This window comes from Abramis brama (genome assembly GCF_963993115.1).
Source record: "Abramis brama genome assembly, chromosome: 17".
Classification (NCBI taxonomy): domain Eukaryota; kingdom Metazoa; phylum Chordata; class Actinopteri; order Cypriniformes; family Leuciscidae; genus Abramis; species Abramis brama.
In genome coordinates this window covers 22,868,083-22,888,432 of record NC_139979.1, presented here as the reverse complement: position 1 = coordinate 22,888,432, position 20,350 = coordinate 22,868,083, and the positions used below count along the sequence as shown (strand labels likewise).

The window sequence follows — 20,350 nt, the reverse complement described above, 5'->3', positions numbered from 1 at the left end:
AAGTGGGTTTACTGCATGATTTCTCCTCATTATAAAAATGTAAGATTCCTTAAAATTGCGACACCCAAGAAATAACATCATTTTTTGGGCTCCTTCTAGAGCATGACAAGTAAATAATGCATTTTTAAACAAACAGTAGTGTTGACTGCATTCATCAAACTATTAACTTTTGATGGTTATTGCTAGATAACCACACAAATGAGGGGTTTAAACTGTATTTTATACACTAATGGCAAACATCATAGAAAATGAGTAGCAAAAAGCAGCTCATGTAATATATAGTTTGACCTCTTGAGAATGAAAATCAACATTTGCTGAAGGTAACTGACAATTTGTTGAGACATAAAAAGTGTAATTTCTTTTCTGGACCTACACCCATATTCGTGGAAAGTGCTACATGCTTTTCAAATGGGTGTGACAAAATTACATGTTTTAAAGTGTACAGTGACATGTTATAAACGGCTACAGGCATTTGATGTGTTTAAAATTAGTTACTTTTCATGTTAAAGGGGATCTATTATGCAAAATTCACTTTTACGTGGTGTTTGTCGGCAGTGTGTGTACACAACCACCTTATAATGGCAAAAATCCACCCACTCTTCTCGAGATATGAAGCCAAAAAATTATCCTTAAAGAGGCTACATGCAACTTTTTCCCCAAAATAAACGTAACAATAGCCTTTTTATTTGACCATTTATGACTCAAACATCTCCTGATGAGCATACTGACACCTTGTCAGCTCACAGTGGGTGCACCTATAAGCCTGTATCCTATTTTTCCTATTTTCTGTCGGGTCGGATTTTTCGCGCGCTGTCTGCGGATGTGACGTCAAGCGCGTTCATGTTAAACGTTTTAGATCACTCTGCCACCACCGCTAGTCAGCAAACAAACTTAGTTTCTCAAACAATATATGTATTTGACTTTTCTTACCTCTGTAAACATAATGTTGACTTCTTTGCAGCGGATGACTTGTGAAGTGTGCACGTACGAGAGCGAGCAGAAAGGAAGAGCAGTTCCGTTTTTTGGCCACAGGTGTCAGTCGCGAGTTTAAATTTCAGAAAATCGCATGTAGCCTCTTTAATTTTTGTATTTATTGTCAACGCAGTGCAGCAGCCAGCAGACCCATAGCAGGCTATCTAGCGTGCTCATTGGCTGCCCTGTGGCAACTGCAGCAGCCTACCACTGAGCCCTGCGTGACGTCACGCCCAATGAGGGTGCTTTGCGCCCTCACGCATCACAGCCCGCCAGAATGGGAGTGGCTTAGCGTATAAAAGGACAGGCTCGGGGGCTGCTTCCCTGGTTTTCATCGACTGAAGCGAAATAAGCTTGTGGCGCGAGCACGACAGGTTACGCAATACTCGTTCCCTCTTCTAGAGAGAACCGAGGTTACATTAGGTAACCGAGTACGTTCTCTTACGAGAGGTTCTCTCGTATTGCGTAAGTTGCTTACGCTACGGGAACCTCTTGTCAACGCCGTGCGCGCCAAGCATCCACTACATGAGTCCCAGGGGAAGCCTGGGGAACGCAGATAAGTGGGAATCAGGCGGCCAGCAACGCGGGCCAGCACATGTACATAAGCACACCGTAGGGGATACAGAGCGGCGCTGCCGGTCCATATTAAAGAATATCAACCCTTATAGTGCAGCTCAACCAGGAGAGCTAAAGTCACGTGAGAGTAGCCTGCACACAAACAATCTGGGCAGAACATACACACCACTTAGACTGACAAAAGTCTAGCCTGCAAGGCGGGAACTTCCAGGTTATAAAACCTAACAAATGTAGAGGGGGAGGCCCAGCCCGCCGCCATAGAAATGTCATGAATAGAAATCCCGCTGGACCAAGCCCACGATGAGGCCATGCCTCTAGTGGAATGAGCCTTGACGCCCAGAGGGCACTGCAGGTGTTTAGACGCATAAGCTGCTGCGATAGCGTCCACTATCCATCTGGACAGGCTATGTTTCGAGGCGGCGAGACCCCTGGTGTGCCCACCAAACGAAACAAAGAGCTGCTCCGAGCGCCTCAAGGCGGCGGAGCGTGTAATGTAAACTCTCAGCGCCCTGACAGGGCAGAGGAGGTTATCATCGCCCTCGCTACCGGATGCTGGCAGAGCCGATAGAGAGATGACCTGCGCTCTGAAGGGAGTGCCAATCACCTTGGGGACATAACCATGTCTCGTTTTGAGGATGACTTTAGAGTCATTTGATCCAAACTCGAGACACGCGGCACTAACAGATAGTGTGTGTAGATCCCCCACACGTTTGACCGATGACAGGGCTATCAGAAAAACGGTTTTGAGCGAGGTATTTTAGATCCACTGAATCTAATGGTTCAAAGGGATATGTTTTCAGGGCCTCTAGGACCAAAGAAAGATCCCAGATAGGAACCGACGGGGGCCGCGGGGGATTCATCCTCCTGGCTCCTCTAAGGAAGCAGATGATGAGCTCGTTCCTTCCTATTGACTGGCCGCACGTCGACTCCGCGAACGCTGCAATAGCCGCAACATACACTTTGAGCGTGGAGGGGGACCTGCCCTCATCCAACAGCTCTTGAAGGAAGCAAAGCACCCATGAGACCCCACAAGTTCGTGGGTCTAGATTTTTGTCGGCGCACCATTTGGAGAACACAGACCATTTAGATGCGTATAGCCTTCTCGTAGAAGGAGCTCTAGACTGCGTGATCGTGTTCACAACCCCTTCTGGCAAGGCAACGGGTATCCGTTAATTATCCATGCAGGCAGAGACCAGCGCTCTGGATGGGGATGCCAAATTGAGCCGCCGGCTTGAGAGAGAAGATCTCTCCTCACCGGAATCGGCCATGGGGCTACGTGTGACAGCCGCATCAGCTCTGGGAACCAGGTTTGGTTCTCCCATCGCAGGGCTATGAGGAGCACCGAGTGGCACGCTTTCCTGATTCTCTTGATTACCTGTGGTAAATGCGAGATCGGAGGGAAAGCATACAGTGGGCAGCTGTGCCAGGTTTGGGCCAGCGCGTCCTCGTTCTTTGAAAAGAACTTTGGGCAATGAGCGTTGTCTTTTGACGCGAAAAGGTCAACTTCCGCTTTGCCGAAAAGGCCATAGCAACTGGACTGTCTGAGGATGCAGGGACCATTCTCCCGGGGGAACGTTGTCCCTGGACAGTCTGCCTGGGCCGTCGTTCAGGTGGTCCGGCACATGCGCGGCTCTCAGCGAGCGTAGCAAGTGCTGAGCCCAAACGAGGAGGCGTTCTGTTAGATTGCAGAGATTCCTGGATCTGACACCGCCTTGGCGGTTCACGTAGGACACCACAGACATGTTGTCCGTACGGACTAGAATGTGGTGGCCCCGTATGTACGGGAGGAAACGCTTCAGCTCGTTCTCGACCGCTATCATCTCCAGACAGTTTATATGAAGGCGTTTCTCCCGGTCTGACCACAGGCCAAAGACTGGCCTGCCCTCGAAAAGAGCGCCCCAACCTAAGTTGCAGCTGACGCCATACAGCCCAGCATTCTCTGAAATGTTTTCAGAGGAGCAATGCTGCCCTTCTGGAAAGACGCGACCAGGTGTCGAACACGGCGCGCGCGCTGTGTCGACAAGCGGGCCGTCATAGCCACAGAGTCCAGCTCTATTGACAGTGGTCCGCAAACGGTGGATGGCGGGACTCAACCGTCTCTTCCTCGTTGCGGCTGCTAGGAGGACTTTGCGTGCTCAGGTTTAACCGCAATCTTAGGCCAGGGTCCCCGCGGGGGAGGCGGCCTGTGACGGCTGGCTGAGCACGATCTAGGGTGGCCGCCCTGTCGTCGCTGCGAAGATGGAGGCTGGGCTGGACGCTGGGTGGAGCTTCGCGCAGGAGGCTGATCTCGAGAGCGGCCTGCAGCTGAGCTCGAGCGTTGAGGCAGGAAGAGGTTCATTCCCAGAAAAGAGACTGACTGACTGGGCTGTAATGAGCTCTTGGTCCAGTTGACCGTGAGACCCAGGCTTTCCAGATGGCTGAGAAGCACTGTTCTGTGAGATACAAGCTCTATCTCTGACTGTGCCAGAATCAGCCAATCGTCCAAATAGTTCAGAATCCGCATACCCTGATTTCTCAGGGGAGCGAGAGCCGCGTCCATGCACTTCGTGAATGTATGGGGTGCTAAAGACAGGCCGAACGGAAGGACGGTGTATTGATATACCTGACCGTCGAAGGCGAATCTCAAGAATGGCCTGTGACGGGGTATTATCTGAATCTGAAAGTAAGCGTCTTTCAGATCGAGAGAAATAAACCAGTCCCTCGGGTGAATTTGCGCGAGGATTTGTCTGGTTGTGAGCATTTTGATCAGTCTTCTCATGAGAGCTTGGTTCAAATATCTCAGATCTAAGATAGGTCTGAGAGCTCCGTCCTTCTTGGGCATGAGGAAGTAACGGCTGTAAAAGACTGACTCGCTCAGAGAATGAGGTACCGGTTCTATGGCCCCTTTGCACAGCAGTTTTGCTATTTCTGCGCGGAGTAGGTGTGCTACTTCCATATTCACTCTCGTCTCGGTACGTGCTCGAAAGCGCGGGGGAGCGAACTGCAATGAATAGCCCTGTTTTACTGTGCTCAGCACCCATTCTGACACGCCTGGAATCGCTTCCCATGCTTCTGCATGCACAGCTAGGGGCAGAATGGCCTCCGGGTTTCAATCGCCGCACTTCGTGGGGTCGAGAACCTGAACCAGAGGTATGGGCGTGGAGCGCGCGCTCTCGGTGCTTGAATACGGCGGCTCGCTGACAGCGATGGCTGGCCGTTTTACACACGATGTCCTGGTTGCTTTCGTGAGAAAACCGGGACGCACGAGCAGCGCCGGGGGTAAAGTGTTTGTCAGTAAGTGTGAGCGCTTGTGAGCGGGCACAGGACTTACATTCATAAAGTGACCGGTATGAGGCAGTTTTGGCCGTGTAACAGAGCGGGCAGTGAGTAGGTGTGGGCACAGGGTCGTGGGCACATTTCCTACATCTAACACTCGAGCGGCATTTGCCAGCTTTATGAGAGTGGGCTCTGTGAGAGTGAGAGACACGGTGGTTATCGTGCTTGTGTGTAGGGGTGAACACTGAGACGTGGGCACATTTTCTACACTTAAAACACCAACGGCGTGAGCCGGATAACCAGACATAACACTCTTTTTGAGATTTCTCTGGGTCGCCGTGAAAACGGCGGTTGCGTGCAGGCGAGCGGGTTGTATTACCGGCTCATTGGCTGCAAAATACACTTCTGCAGTAGCCTTTCTTAAGGGGACTGATAGAGCGGAACGTTTTGACGGTGGTCCGCAAACGGTGGATGGCGGGACTCAACCGTCTCTTCCTCCTTGCGGCTGCTAGGAGGACTTTGCGTGCTCAGGTTTAACCGCAATCTTAGGCCAGGGTCCCCGCGGGGGAGGCGGCCTGTGACGGCTGGCTGAGCGCGATCTAGGGTGGCCGCCCTGTCGTCGCTGCGAAGATGGAGGCTGGGCTGGACGCTGGGTGGAGCTTCGCGCAGGAGGCTGACCTCGAGAGCGTCCTGCAGCTGAGCTCGAGCGTTGAGGCAGGAAGAGGTTCATGGCCTGCGTGGTCTTTTGTACCTCCGAGAAACGGTCGACAATCCCGTTTACCGCTGGGCCGAAGAGACCAGTAGGGGAGAGCGGGGCGTTAAGAAATGCGGCTCGCTCAGATTCCCTCATGTCGGCGAGTGTCAACCAAAGGTGCCTCTCTATGATGGCCATGCACCTTCCAATAGCCAGAGCCGCTGGATATAGTAGCATGAAGGGAGAGATCCGTCGCGCTCCGTAAATCCGTGATGGCAGCCGGGTCTGGGCCTTTCTCGTCCATTTCACGGAGGAGATCGGCCTGGAGGATCTGCAGGACTGCCATGGAGTGTAGGGCGGACGCAGCCAGTCCGGCGGCTGAGAAAGCGCGGCCGACGAGAGCTGATGTGGTCCTGCAGGCTTTGGACGGGAGGGCAGCCTTTGAACGCCATCCCGCAGAGGGCGGACAAAGGTGCGCTGCTACCGCCTCCTCCACTGGGGGGATAGTGTTGTATCCCTTCTCGGTGGCGCCGTCAACCTGGGAGAGCGCCGAGGAGACATGGATGCCACGAGCTCTTGAATGCCACATCAAACTCCGGTGGCCTCTGGGAGCGGCGCTTCTTCTTGCGCGGCCCAGCAGAGACGGGCGGAGTGACAGCTTCGGCGTTGAACACTTCAAGTCGAGCCCGCAGGTTCGACATTGAAAGTTCTTCGCAATGGACGCAGCCACCCGAAGAGAAAGCGAGGGATGCGTGCTCTCGACCCAGGCAGAGAGCGCAGATAACGTGGCGGTCTCCGGCACTGAGCGGGGCTCGGCAAGAGCCACAGGAAGTGCGAGGCATTTTGAGAAAAACGCCTCGCGCTCTTTTAGACAGAGTGTGTGTCGCAGCGGCGAACACACACAGTAGAGCAAAGGATACTGTCGCCGGATAGCGCAGCAGGCATGGATGGCTAAAGGCGGCGAAGACGACCGGCTTCTTCAGACGCTTTCTTCTGCTTGCTAGTCGCTTGATTCAACGGCGACGGCTTCTCTCAGGATCCAGTGATGCGTAGTGCTTCGCTGAAGAGATGAAAATCAGGGAAGCAGCCCCCGAGCCCGTCCTTTTATACGCTAAGCCACTCCCAGTGCTGCAGTTGCCGCAGGGCAGCCAATGAGCACGCTAGATAGCCTGCTATGGGTCTGCTGGCTGCTGCACTGCGTTGACAATAAATACAAAAATTAAGGATAATTTTTTGGCTTCATATCTCGAGAAAAGATGACTTTACCCGTAGCGTAAGCAACTTACGCAATACGAGAGAACCTCTCGTAAGAGAACCATGTTTATCTCCTCGCCAGAGCATTTAACAGCAGCATTCAAGAAATGTATTCTTATTAAAGCTTCTAAAGTTATTCAATCAAGAGCAGTGAGTGATTTTCTGTTTTCTTTTATTGTTTGATTCATATTAACAGCATATAGCAGTAGGTACTGTATATTACGCTGCTGTTGCTTTCACTTTAATACACAGGTCTAATATACACATGCAATTTAGCTGTTTACATTCACAAGCATAACAGACTGTGTTTATGTGAACTTTGTGTGTTTTTGACATAACCTTGTGTGTATTTGACAGTTTAAGCGCAATGAGACGTGAAAGAGAACTTAGTTTAATACTCATGGGACGTGCCGTCTAACATCCAGCTCTCCAGAGTATCAGAGGCAGGAGCTGTAAAGGCTCCGCCCAGCCTCTTCTGGAAAGCAAGGTGGGGAGCAGCAGCTCATTTGCGTTTAAAGATACATGCACGAAAACAGCATGTTTTTCCTTTAATCTCAAAAATGGTCATTTACAACATGGTATAATAAATTATCCGTGGGTTTTGAGCTGAAACTTCACAAATACATTCTGGGTACACCTGAGACTTACAGCTTGTAAAAAGCGGCATAATAGGTCCCATTTAACTTTAAGTTAGATACCAGTTTATCAAGCATATCTAATAGGGTTTAGCATCTAATGCTTTTTTAAAAGCAATATGGAACGCTAACGTGTTCTTACTCTACTGTGTATTAGTGTTATAGTGTATAAATGTCAAAAAGCACAGGAAAGCAGGAAAGTTTTGTACATTTTTGAACCGCACTAGGAATGCCACTTTCTTATATGGCCACAGCACACATTCGAGAGGCATGTAACTAAGGTTTACAGCATGGTCAGGTAGACAGGAGGAATGCGCGCGCTCTAGTGACGCGCGTCTCTTCCACTTTAAGAAGGCGGATTCGCCGCTGCACACACTGTGTGTTTATTACGAGCCTTGAAGTGGCACATGGAAGCGATACAGTAAAATCCATGTCTCTAAATATGGCGAAACCTACTGGCTTTGACAGCACACGCAACGGCTTGGAAGTTTTTTTGAATTCTGCATTTCATTACGATGACGTGTAAGTTAGATGAGTTGTCATATTTTCTGTACGTATATCAACTAGTTTCACATGGTTCTTCTTCTGCCACACGCGCCTGTAAATGCGGCAGCGTTGGCGACTCCCGTCTGATCCGACTCTCACAACTGGATATTATCGGCTGTTTAGGAGGAACTCCGGAGAGCTGAAGACAGGTCAGGAGAGCAGAGACTGAGATGGAAGAGCTGTCAAGCCCGAACAGACGCCAGTAAGCTTGTGAATTCAGTGATTTACACGCCATGGCAGCGTCTAGTAACTCTAGTCTGTCGGGTTCCTCCGTCTCTTCGGGTGAGTACTAATGAAACATGGGTATTTTGTTTGGGAATCTGAAGAAGCACTTGACGTGATTATGGCTGAAAGGATATGGTTGGCAGTTTCATTTCTGTGGTTTTGGATGGAATTAAAGCAGACAGGATAGAACATGGTGAAGAGGTGTGTCAAACAGTATACCTTTTCTTCATCCAGGACGAACTAGACCCACCTTTGACTTCCTTCACCAATGCAAGAGCATGCAGTTTTTAATATCAACCAATGCACGGTGGCAGAGGATTGTGTAATGTCACACTCACAGTGCACGAGTTTTACAGGCCACCTCTGTCTGATAATATGGCATATGACTCTTTGGTTTGATGACGATCACTGTTAACCATTATGCTGGGAGGTTAAAAAATAAAAATAAAATGTGCTGAATTATAAATATTGTAATTCCAAATAATATCCTATTTTTTAATCCTCAGTGAAAAAACATTGGCTACTGCATGCACTGATGTTGATTTTATGTAGAATTAAAAACATTTTGTCTTCTCTCTCTAATATAGCTATATTTATATTAATTTGTGGCAACCCTGTTACCATACACTCTTAAAAATAAATGTTCTTTATTGACATTGATGGTTCCACAAATAGCCTTTAATATTCATAGCACAAAAGGTTCTTTATAGTGGAAAAAAGTTATTAAGATGTTCTTCACACTAAGAACTGGTTCTTTTTGAGGAACCCAAAATGGTTCTTCTATGGCATCGCTGCAAAATAACCTTTATTTTTAAGTCTGTCGTTCCCCATAACAAGTCCATAAATAATATAACTTTTATTATTTTATATATTTTGTGAGGTTTACTATAAAATCTTAAATAATCAGCCCTAGGGTGTTACAGCTGTTACCATGATCTTATACATTAAAGAACATATTATCGAAACCTGGATATTTGTGGAAATATCAGCGTATTGAGGAACTTTGTCAATGATTCATCCGTGCATTTGTTTCTTTTTTAATCAAAACTCGCTCTTTCATTTAAATGACAGACTTGTCCAATCATTAAGTTCGCATAAATACCCTGCCCCTTTCTTTCAGTCAACTGCAAGCTCACATTCAGATCTTCAGTGTCAACTATTGATATCCCAAGTATATATCACTGCCAGTAACGCCAACAGTCGACCTCTCAGAAAATAATCCAAATTTTAAAAACTGGAAAGTTTGGTTTTTGTTGTGTCCATTTCAACATGTTGTAACGTGGGAACCAAAAACTGGTTTGGACACATCCAGCACAAATGCGCTTCCCACCCAGTGTCTCAAGGGATAACGGTTACAACAGACATATAGCCTACCCTAAATCTAAACATTTCAGAATTCTTTGCATCTAAAATGAGTCATCAAATGTTTTAATGGGTGTGTGATGAAAACTAATTACTCTAAAAGCTGTTCCTCTCTCCGTTTTATGCACTTGAAAGATTTTCCATTATCCTGATCTTATTATCTGCAAGAAATTATTGATGTTGAAAATTAGCTTTTAAAATTACCTGTCATCGTCCTAGCTGAGTGTCATGGTGTTTGAACTACATTATCTCAGGTTTGATTGCCAATATATTAACTTCCACCTACAATTACCTGTTCATTTTCAAAACTTTTGCCATATTTTCACACAGGTACCAAACTGCATCTTTTGCAAACAACACATTTAAATCTACACCCATGTACACTACTGTTCAAATGTTTGGGGTTGATAAGATGTTTTCTGCCTTTATTTGATAAAAAAATACATTCATATTTTGAATATTATAAAATGAAATTTATTCTTGTGATGGCAAAGCTGAATTTTCAGCATCATTACGCCAGTCTTCAGTGTCACATGATCCTTCAGAAATCATTCTAATATGCTGATTTGCTGCTCAAGAAAGTTTTTTCTTGAATAAAATGTTTAATTTCTTAAAAAGAAAAAATCCCACTGACGCCAAACTTGATGTAGTATGACTTATTCACATTTTGTGAGGTTAGATGAGAAACACACATTGGTTGGAAAGAACGGAAACCACCATCCATAAATCCATAATTCCCTGTAAGACACAAAACACAGTAAATGTCTCGCATGAGGTTGGCCGGAGGTGTGAGAAGCTCAAAAGGGTTTGCAGGTGTTTAAATAAACCGATCACAAGAGTGAGATAAGGAGGTTGGAAGCACACTCAGAATCACTCCCACATATTAACACCCTGTTCTCATGCTGCTCCGCTTGGCATTGCGTTTGTAAGAACAGAAGGAGGGATGTGTATGTTCTGAGGAACAGTACACGTCTCAAGGGAGCGCAAGTTCAAATAACAAGCTTTGTTAAATGGGTGTGTAAAGAAGAACCGTTTTCGGGCAGGCACTCATTTCATTGAAGCTCAATAGTGACCTTGGGAGAGAGAAAGATAGGGTTTGTCTCATTCAATTTCGTGCTCGCTGTAACTCTTCATCCAGAGGCGCAGAACCGCGATTCCTCCCCCCACGCCAAGCCACGGGCTCTTGAGATCCAGTAAAGGGATCAAGCCAAGCCATGACTCTCCGTGGTCGCCATCCATTCCCAAATAGATTATCTCACATGCGTGTTGCTGAAGAAGCAGAACTGCACTGTGGCTGCGAGGCCTGGAGAAGGCGGAGGAACTTTTGTGCCTGCGGTACGGAGAGCTGTCATTAGCTCCGTGCCCCCGGTGTAATCATTGGATGCTGAATACCAGGCTCGCCGTGTCTGTCACAGGAGTATCATTATGTTGGAAAAACACTTTTTTGCCTGAAAACTCGTTTCGTCTAGTTTGTGTGCGTGCAATGCGCACCCGTTCTGCTTTATATTAGCCAAGGACAGGGCTGTAAACAAATGCAGGGCAGAGCGAGATGGATGCCGCTCTGCTCAGCTCTTCTGACTTCAAAGGCCAGTTTGAGCTTTTGATGTTTCCCTGAAGGAAAACTGGGACTGCAGCTCAGAACTGCAAGCTTGTGAGCGATGTTGAAATTATGGGGGATTTCATGGGTTTGCGCTGATTTGATTGCTTCTAATCTGAAGGGGTTGTGTTAACTTAAGTTTGGGGAACTTGACCAGAAGGTCGCTGGTTTAATCCAGTCCACTGTACCCTTAAGCGAGACATTTAACGCCAGGTTGTTCTAGATCAGGGATGGGCAACTTCGGTCCTGGAGGGCCACTGTCCTACAGAGTTTAGCTCCAACCCTGAAAAAATCACCTGCCTGTAATTTTCTAGTAATCCTGAGGACCTTGATTAGCTTGTTCAGGTGTGTTTGATTAGGGTTGAAGCTAAACTCTGTAGGACAGTGACCGAAGTTGCCCATCCCTGTTCTAGATGGATTGTCTTGATAATAAGTGCACTTCAGTAAGTCACTTTGGATAAGACTTTGGATAAAAGAACCTGCTAAATGACTACTTGCGTAATTATGAATCTGCATGTGGTAAGTGAGTAAGGTAGTTGTTAAGTTTAGGTGTTTATTAGTACTTATAAAGCATAATGCCTTATTCTGCATGACAATATTCTACATCCCCTAATCCACAATACCTAAACTTAACAACTACAGTACCTCACTATCTATTAAGCAATAATTAGGAGTTTATTGAGGCAAAAGCCATAGTTAATAGTGAGAATTGGACCCTGATCTAAAGTGTGACCGAATTTTCATTTCTAACATTAATAATTACTTGTAAATGCTAATTATTGGTAATATTGTGAAGTATTTTTAAAATATTATTTATTCTTGTGATGGAAAACCTGAATTATTCCAGTCTTCAGTGTCACATGATCCTTCAGTAATCATTCTAATATGCTGATTAGGTGCTCAAAAAACATTTCTAATTATTATCAGTGCTAAAATCAGTTGTGCTGCTTAATATTTTTGTGGAAACCATGAAGCATTTCTGTCAGGATTATTTGATGAATAGAAAGTTCAAAAGAACAGCATTTATTTGAAATAGAAATCTTTTGCAACATTATAAACTTAACTGTCACTTTTGATTAATTAAATCTGTCCTTGCTGATTATATTTTTGAATGTTGGTTGCACCGTATGAGTTTGATTTGGCAGACAAAACATTTTCTTTTAAATTTATAATATATAAAATATGAAAATGAATTGTATTTAGAAATTTAAAACATGGTCATCTTATAAGAGATGCATTCGAGACATTGTATGTATAAACTATATTTTTAATATATGCTTGAATAAATTAGTAGATTTAGACCAATATATTTGTATGTCATTGATCTAAAAATGGTCCTTTTTGATTTCATATTGACTGCTCATCTGTACTTGATCATAGTCATCATGAAGATGACGTCTGCTTTTTTGTGGTTCTGTGTGATCTTCTGGAAGTGAAGGGCGAATTCTACAACAGGAACATATCACATGATTGAAAGCTCTGGTAAGCAAACAGCAAGAGAGATAACTCTCAACAGGGCTTGCCTGTCCTTTTACTCTGCCTCTTTGCATTGCAGGCGGCATCGGCTTGTTTGAGGTAAAGCTCTGTTTTTCGTCCTGGGGTTGGTTAACATCAAAGTCAAGTCAACAGCTAAGGGAAAAAAAGAGAATAGAAGAACTCTTACAAATCAATTCATGCAAACAAAATCACTCTTAAAGGGATAGTTGACCCAAAAATGAAAATTAGCCCATGATTTACTCACCCTCAAGCCATCCTAGGTGTATATTACATTCTTCTTTCAGACGAATACAATCGGAGTTATATTAAAAAATGTCCTGGCTCTTCCAAGCTTTATAATGGCAGTGAATGGCCGTTTCTGTTTTGAAGTCCATCATGCATCCATTCATGATAAAAGTGCTCCACACTGCTCTGGGGGGTTAATAAAGGCCTTCTGAAGTGAATCTATGCATTCGTGTAAGAAAAATATCCATATTTAAAACTTTATCAACTAAAACAACTAGCTTTCGGCAGACGGCCTACGCAAGTCGACTTACGCCAAAACAGTAACACTTAACGATGTATGACGTAGGATGTAGGAGTAGCGTAAGCTTTGATGCCTTTCGCGGGTTCAAACAAACAGGGCTGGGCAACAAACTCAAGCTCCTCGACATTTCTCTTTAAAAATTGAAAGAATTCCACGTTCGTCATTACGTTGTGCGTCAGGTCAAGGGTTACTCTTTCGCCGTAAATCGATGCGCACGGCCTTTTGCCGGAAGCTAGTTATTTAGTCGATAAAGTTTTAAATATGGATGTTTTTCTTACACGAACCCATCACTAAACTTCAGAAGGCCTTTATTAACCCCCCCCTTTATTGATCATGGATGGATGCGCTTTTATGGACTTCAAAACAGAAACGGCCATTCACTCTCATTTTAAAGCTTGGAAGAGCCAGGACATTTTTTTAATATAACTCCGATTGTATTCGTCTAAAAGAAGAATGTCATATACACCTAGTATGGCTTGAGGGTGAGTAAATCATGGGCTAATTTTCATTTTTGGGTCAACTATCCCTTTTAGCTGAAGACTGAAGTCTGGGTAAATGCCTCATAGCAGTGGTCTAGTAAAAGAACCTTGGTTTTTTCGAGATCTTTTCTAAGCTGTTTCACGTAGCTAAAAAAAAGCATGAATGAAGGGGCGAAAGATTGAATGGAAGCTCGGCCTGTGATGACAGAGCTGGTAAATGAGGCGTGCACATCACTTACTGGCCCGAAAATGGTACTTTCTCTCCTTCGCTCTTCGGAAAGCTGCTCATTATTATAATCTTGTTTTTAAAGGCTTTCGTTTCATACTGAAGCCACTGTAATACGGTCTCTCCATTAGTGGTCACCTTAATAGTTTTCATGGTTTCTTGTGTGATTCCCTCTGTAGTTTAACAGTCAGTGAGTCTCAGTGAAATAATAGGCTTATTTAAGACTGCCGTTTTATTGGTTAAATAGAGTGTTGCTGAGAACCAGAGAAGAGAGTTTTTTAGTGCTCACCTCTTCCTGTGTCTCTGCATTTATTATTAATCACCTCTGTGGATATTCCCATGGTCGTCCATCACCCTCTGGAATCACATTACCAAACAATGGATCTCCCTGCTATTGATGTGTGCTTGTGTACCGTGCATGTGTGTGTATATGGGTGTAAACTCATGGCAGGCCAACGGACCCTCAACAGTCTGTTCACTGACCTTCTGATCAAACAAAACTGGAAATCACTTTCTCAAACTAGCAAGATCTAATCTGAATGACTGGCCTCGCGCAACTTTCTGGGGTTGGTGTATACTACCTGGATTTTTTATTAATACTTAATAGGTATTTAGGTCGATACATGAGCACCAACATATATATGTATATAAAATACAAAATGCATTGTAGACTGGACATTGTATACTGTGAGTCAAATGTCTGGCTACGTGAGACTGTTTGTTTCCTTTGCCAATCAGAAGTGAGGGGCTTCCAACAGTACATGCGGTACACGCACACACGCACACACACGCACACGCACAATTAAACAAAGGCATACAGCCATACAGGAAAATACCCTAACCCACCCTCACTTGCATTCAGTGTTACAGGATAAACACACTTCATCTTGCCTTCCCTCACAGTTACTTTGTCTTGATGCCTTGTCTCGCACATAGTCATAAAATTCTCCACATTTCTTGCCAGTTCTGTTCCTGAAGATCCCCACACTCTTTAGGCTCATTGTGTGAAGTGGAAGTGATGTGTGGCTTTGCTTTCTGTGCCTCAGAGAGATGTAGAGTCTGTATAATGTACCCTAGCTCTTACAGAGCAGCATACTGTACAGATGGCCTCCCCGCAGGAGCTGGAACATGTCCCCAAAAACACTGGATCAGCACTAAATGTGTGCGTATTGCATATTCACATATGTGTGTTGGCTGAAACAGACTGCTGTGTGTGTGTGTGTATATGGTTTTGCTGACATTTTTGGAGCAAATGTCTCTACAAGCAATGTTTTCTTCAGAATTCTTTGGAGGTTTTGCACATCTTAATATAACACAACTTAATATAACACAACAATAACGATAAAAAACTAAAGTAACTTTGAATAGGCTGTCGTCCGACGTTTTTCCCTTGATATTTGCATAAAGTTGAGCTTCTCTCAATGCTTTCTTCGACCCGCTGTCAATCCCACAATCCAATATGCAGACGTGAAGCTCAGCTTCCATAGGAATTCATTGAAAAAGCAGTGGACATGCACTTTCAACGAGGCAAATTCGCATGACCAACTGAACCTGATGTGAAATCCGCACTGGGAAAATCTTTTGCCCTCACATGAAATCCCTGATTATGTTGATTTCTATTAAGATGACTGGATTTTTGGAGAACAACATTATGTGACTGTACTTTTAGCCTTTTATGAGTACCTTCGACATCATATGGACAAGCAGACTGTATTGAAACAAAACCTGCATTATTTCGATAACCGGAAAAAAAATAATCATGTAATACAGTTAAATATTATTAAGTAAGATGGTGATTCACTAACCTGCTCTGGGGTGCGTTTCCCGAAAGCATCGTTGGCCAACTATGGTCGCAAGTTCATCGCAATGTCCATTGAACTCTATTGGTAACGAGGGAACTTGAGACCATAGTTGGCTAACGATGCTTTCGGGAAACGCACCCCTGATAGATTCAGGTGAATGAAGGATTCACACTGATTCGTTTACACCCAGCACGATAACTATAAAGGTAAATATAACGATAACTGTGTATTAGTTCATACCAACGCATGATAACTTTGTTTATAATAAGCATGCGCACAGTTATGTAGTCTGCTGCTCTAAGTGTGCAAGCTCTTTAAAGTCAGGTGGTTTCTGATCGGCTGTCAATATTTATATTGTTCATCAGCTGGAAAACAAATCTTGCTGAAAGTGATTTAATAATATAGCCTAACTATAATAATATAGACAATAACATCGCTATCATTATAGTTGTAGTGTGGACTTTCCTAGTCTTCATAGAATTAGAAAGATTTCTGCAATTAGTTTATATGCCAGACATTAAGAGTAGTATTCTAGTATATTGTTCTGAATTCAGCCTATGTTTTTGATTCACTAAACACTGACAGAACATGTTTCATAAGTTATGTTTGTGAGTCAAATAACATTGGTGGCATTGCATGTTTTTGCATCAGCTTAATGGAAAGATGTTTCTTGCCAGTATATCTTTTAATTGCCTCACATTCAAAAAAGACATAAGGCAAACTCACATTCACAACTCAAAAAGAAAAAAAAGAAATTGCCATGGCCCTGAAAATGCTTGACAAGTAAACACTGCCCATAATGGATAGTAAACCTGAAAGCACACATTGTGGGGACGAGCGGTAAGCATTACCAATCATTAGTTCAGTATAAAAATAATAGGAGTCTAAGTCCCCACAATGATAAAAAAAAGAAGTGTGTGTAAGGTGTTGGGATTAGATAGTCAGGTTTTACTAAGGCTGTGTTCCTCCACATGCAGATACTTCAGACTCAGTTCGTTTGAAGTACATACTGCTAGTCTGTTGCTGCATTTCTATGTTCTGCCCTAAGGATGCCTGTTCCCTCTCATCCGCTGAGCTTTAATTTGTGTGAGAGATAAGAGTCTGCCCAAGAAAGTGGGAGCTGTGAGGGTGTGTGTGAGCTGCAGATAGTCGCTCAACTTTCCATCTCAAAGCAGCAGCTTTTATGCTCTCAGATTCTTTTAAGCAACAGAATCTTTCTGCAACAGCCTGAAAGAGCAAATGACATTTAACATTACCCAGCCTGTAAAATACTACCTCAAATGGATGCTTGTGCTTAAGAGCTACGGTAGAAGTTGAATAAGATCTTTTACAGCAAATCTCCAACAATTTGTCCTTGGTTGGAACATTGTAATCAGATTCATCTAGTCTCTTTTTTTCAGTAATGGCAAACACTCCTCACAGATTGCCTGTAGCGTTCAAGGAATGAAATTTTATTAATTAAAAGCCTTTTCTCCTGAGGACCGCTGCAAATCTGGTGTCTAATCAAGAAAGATGCATAGTTTGATTTTGTACTGAATCTTTCAGTCACTTCTTTTCATAGTCTTCACAAAGCCCAACCTTCACCATTCTAATAGCTCTGGCTTCAATATTCTTCCTATTCAGGCTTTCGAAACCTTTGTTCATTGTTAAATTACATATTGTAAGTGGTCGGGAGTGTTTTGTGAATAGGCAGCCTGCACCTCCTGACCCTCAAGTTTCCTCCGTCAGTGTTCTCCAGCCTCTCTATTAGATCCAGCGATAGTGGAAAGAAAGCACCTGGCAAATCACCAAAAGAAATCATAAATTTTCCAAATGAGCCACTGAAGAATATATATATATATTTTTTATTATTGTTTGCTGCTCACCAGCACTCCTGAGCTCCTACAGACAATACAGCTTCATACTAATCCAAACATACACTCACATAAACACTGATTGAAAGCTAATCTATCTCACTTGACTACTGTAAAGTCGATACTGGGCCTCCCAATTAAAGAAATAGTTCACACAAAAATGAAAATACTCACCCCCATGAAAAAGTGGAAAAGCTATACATGTTCCAAACTTGTATAACTTTCTTTCTTCTGTGGAACACAAAGAAGATATTTAGAAAAATGTCTTGTTTTTTGTTCATACAATGAAAGTCAAATGGGTTCAATCAATGTTGTTTTTGAACCCATTGACTTTCCTTGCATGGACAAAAACAGCTGAAACATTCTTCAAAGTAGTGCTGCACAATTAATCAAAATAAAACTGAAAGTTTTTTAAGTCTGACATCAATGGACCGAACAGAAGGCCTTTTATTGTGGGCAGCCTAAGGCACACCTGTGCAATAATCATGCTGTCTAATCAGCATCTTGATATGCCACACCTGTGAGGTGGATGGATAATCTTGGCAAAGGAGAAATGCTCACTTACACAGATTTAGACAGATTTGTGAACCATATTTGAGAGAAATAGGCCTTTTGTGTACATAGAAAAAGTCTTAGATCTTTGGGTTCAGCTCATGAAAAATGGGGGCAAAAACAAAAGTGTTGCGTTTATAATCACAACATTTTTGGCAAAATTTTACAGCCCTACAAACAAGCATTGATATTTTTTTAAATCGTAAAAGCAATTTTTATCAGAAAAATCACAATAATCCCCCCACCACAGAACAAAGAAAGTGAGACACAATGATGACAGAGTTTGAATTTTGTGGCTAACTATATCCTTATTTAATTTGTTCATATTTTTCCTCCATATTTAGTGCTGCAGTTCTGCCCGCATATAAAATGGTTTGCTACACACTTCGTCATGAATTACAAAGGATTCAGACCAGAAAAACATAAACCTAAACCTCAGCCAACATTTAAACCTCGCTATATCATCATCTTCCAGAAAGAAAATGACTAAATCGCTTGATGTTCTTGCTAAATGTTCTCTTTGCAAGCACATGCCAAAGCCTTAAACCATACAATCCTTTCATTCTGGCTCAGCGTAGCTATTGCCAAGTCAAGGCATTATGAGTATCTTAGCTTGGCAGCTCAGTTTTTTGTGTGCTTTTCACCTGTGGCTTTATAAATAAATCTGGCAAAATGTTTACAACTTTGACAAGACATATAGTGCATGTTGTATAACAGTTGTTGTATGTTTGGCTATAGCGGGTTTGGATGGAGCGCTGTGTGTGTTTGTGGTTTGGACTTTGAGCTTGTGTTTAGTTGTGAGTGTGTAGGCAGGGAGGAAATGCTGACTGGCCGCAGTAAAGTGCTGACATTAAAAGAGACAGTGCCTGAAATAAGACATGGATCCATAGAGACCAGCACGTATTCAGGGAAGAGAAGAAAACACACATTGATTTATGCGTTCAAAGAGATTGTTTTACTAAAAGAAAACGGCTACTACTTTCCACTCTATCTTTCTTATTCGATCTACTCTCACATACAAAAGATCACGCGGTCATTCTGAACTTTCACACACTTTCCAGGGCTGTATACTACTATTCTCAACTCAGAAACACACAATGAGTGTGTCATTGCTTATGATGCAATATGTTTTTTGGGGGTAATCTTTCCATGAATGATCAGAGATTCAGCTACTATTCTGGATGAGGAAATGCTGATCAGCACAACAGTTTTGTTTATTTCTCACACAAGCATGTATTGTGAAATTAGTGTCTTTGTCTTATTGCCAAATTTCTGTTTATGGGTTTGTGCAGTTACTGTCAGGCCTACTTTACGTACTAATATTGATTATCTAGAAGCCTGTCTGGCTAGACTGAGGGGAACTGTTGTGATTTATTCCTGAGAATCCTGGTTTATTTATTCATTTTTCTTTTGATGCTTTCAGGCTTCTATATTTAAATTATATTTAATTTTTTTGGATAATATAGTTTAATGACCTATTTGGCAGATTTTATACTGTTTACCTTATGATCTGTAATAATTCATAAATTATACATGAATATTGCTTAGGGCTGACAGTCAATTTAAAAATTAATAGCATGATGTTCCAGTTAATTAATCAGAATTAATCACATTTAATTAATTAAATCACAATTTTTTACTTAAAAAGAGTATACTTTGTGTAATGGTTTTAGACACTTAATTGCATGTTAACTGTAATTTTTAAAGGTGTCACAAGAATGAGAATAGCCTATGTATGTTTACATATATATACACAAGTGCACTTCTTTTCACAAGGGGCAGCTGTGCTGACCGCTCTACACTTAGATGGTACTTTAAGCTTAAATTGATCAGATGAAATTGCTTTACATAATTTGCATACAGTTCAGGAGGGCATGATTAAATGTTAATTTTTGTATCTCATATTTTTTAAAGTAATTTACTGTATTAAATTAACATGTTAAACAGTAATTGAGGTATTTGAATTAAAATTAAGGTGTTCTGTTTTAGACGGACAGGACTGCCATTCTCATTATAATGTATGCAAATGAACCTCCATATCCAGGCTGTCTGTGCTCAACAGCCATACTAAACCATGTCAGGCACTGACTTGTGTTCCTTTGCGAAATTACTTGCTTACTAGAGGTGCTGCTTCCCCATTCATTTATCTCACCCTAGTTTTGAAAGTATTTACCATAATGTTATTTGAAGTTAGATAGTCACCCAAAGCTTTAACTGGATGAGCATTTCTGAAAAAGTTGGAAAACAGATATTTACTACTAATTGCAAACTATATAGAATGGTATGGAAGCTAGTTTCC

The 20,350-nt window shown here is 43.0% G+C and overlaps 1 protein-coding gene across 3 annotated transcripts in view; it reads left to right on the top strand.

Annotated features, from left to right (window-relative positions):
• Positions 1–7,686: 7,686 nt before the first annotated feature.
• Positions 7,687–20,350, top strand: part of chn2 (chimerin 2) — a 42,229-nt gene continuing 29,565 nt past the window's right edge. Inside the window, exons 1-2 of one of the 3 annotated variants that reach the window (XM_084089082.1) lie at positions 7,687–7,908; positions 8,056–8,214. In XM_084089082.1, the coding sequence (XP_083945208.1) occupies positions 8,166–8,214 (49 nt within the window). In that variant the 5' untranslated portion in view covers positions 7,687–7,908; positions 8,056–8,165. Of the gene's footprint in view, positions 8,215–20,350 lie in introns of all 3 variants that reach the window. The other 2 variants (XM_084089084.1, XM_084089083.1) reach the window with 2 other exon arrangements.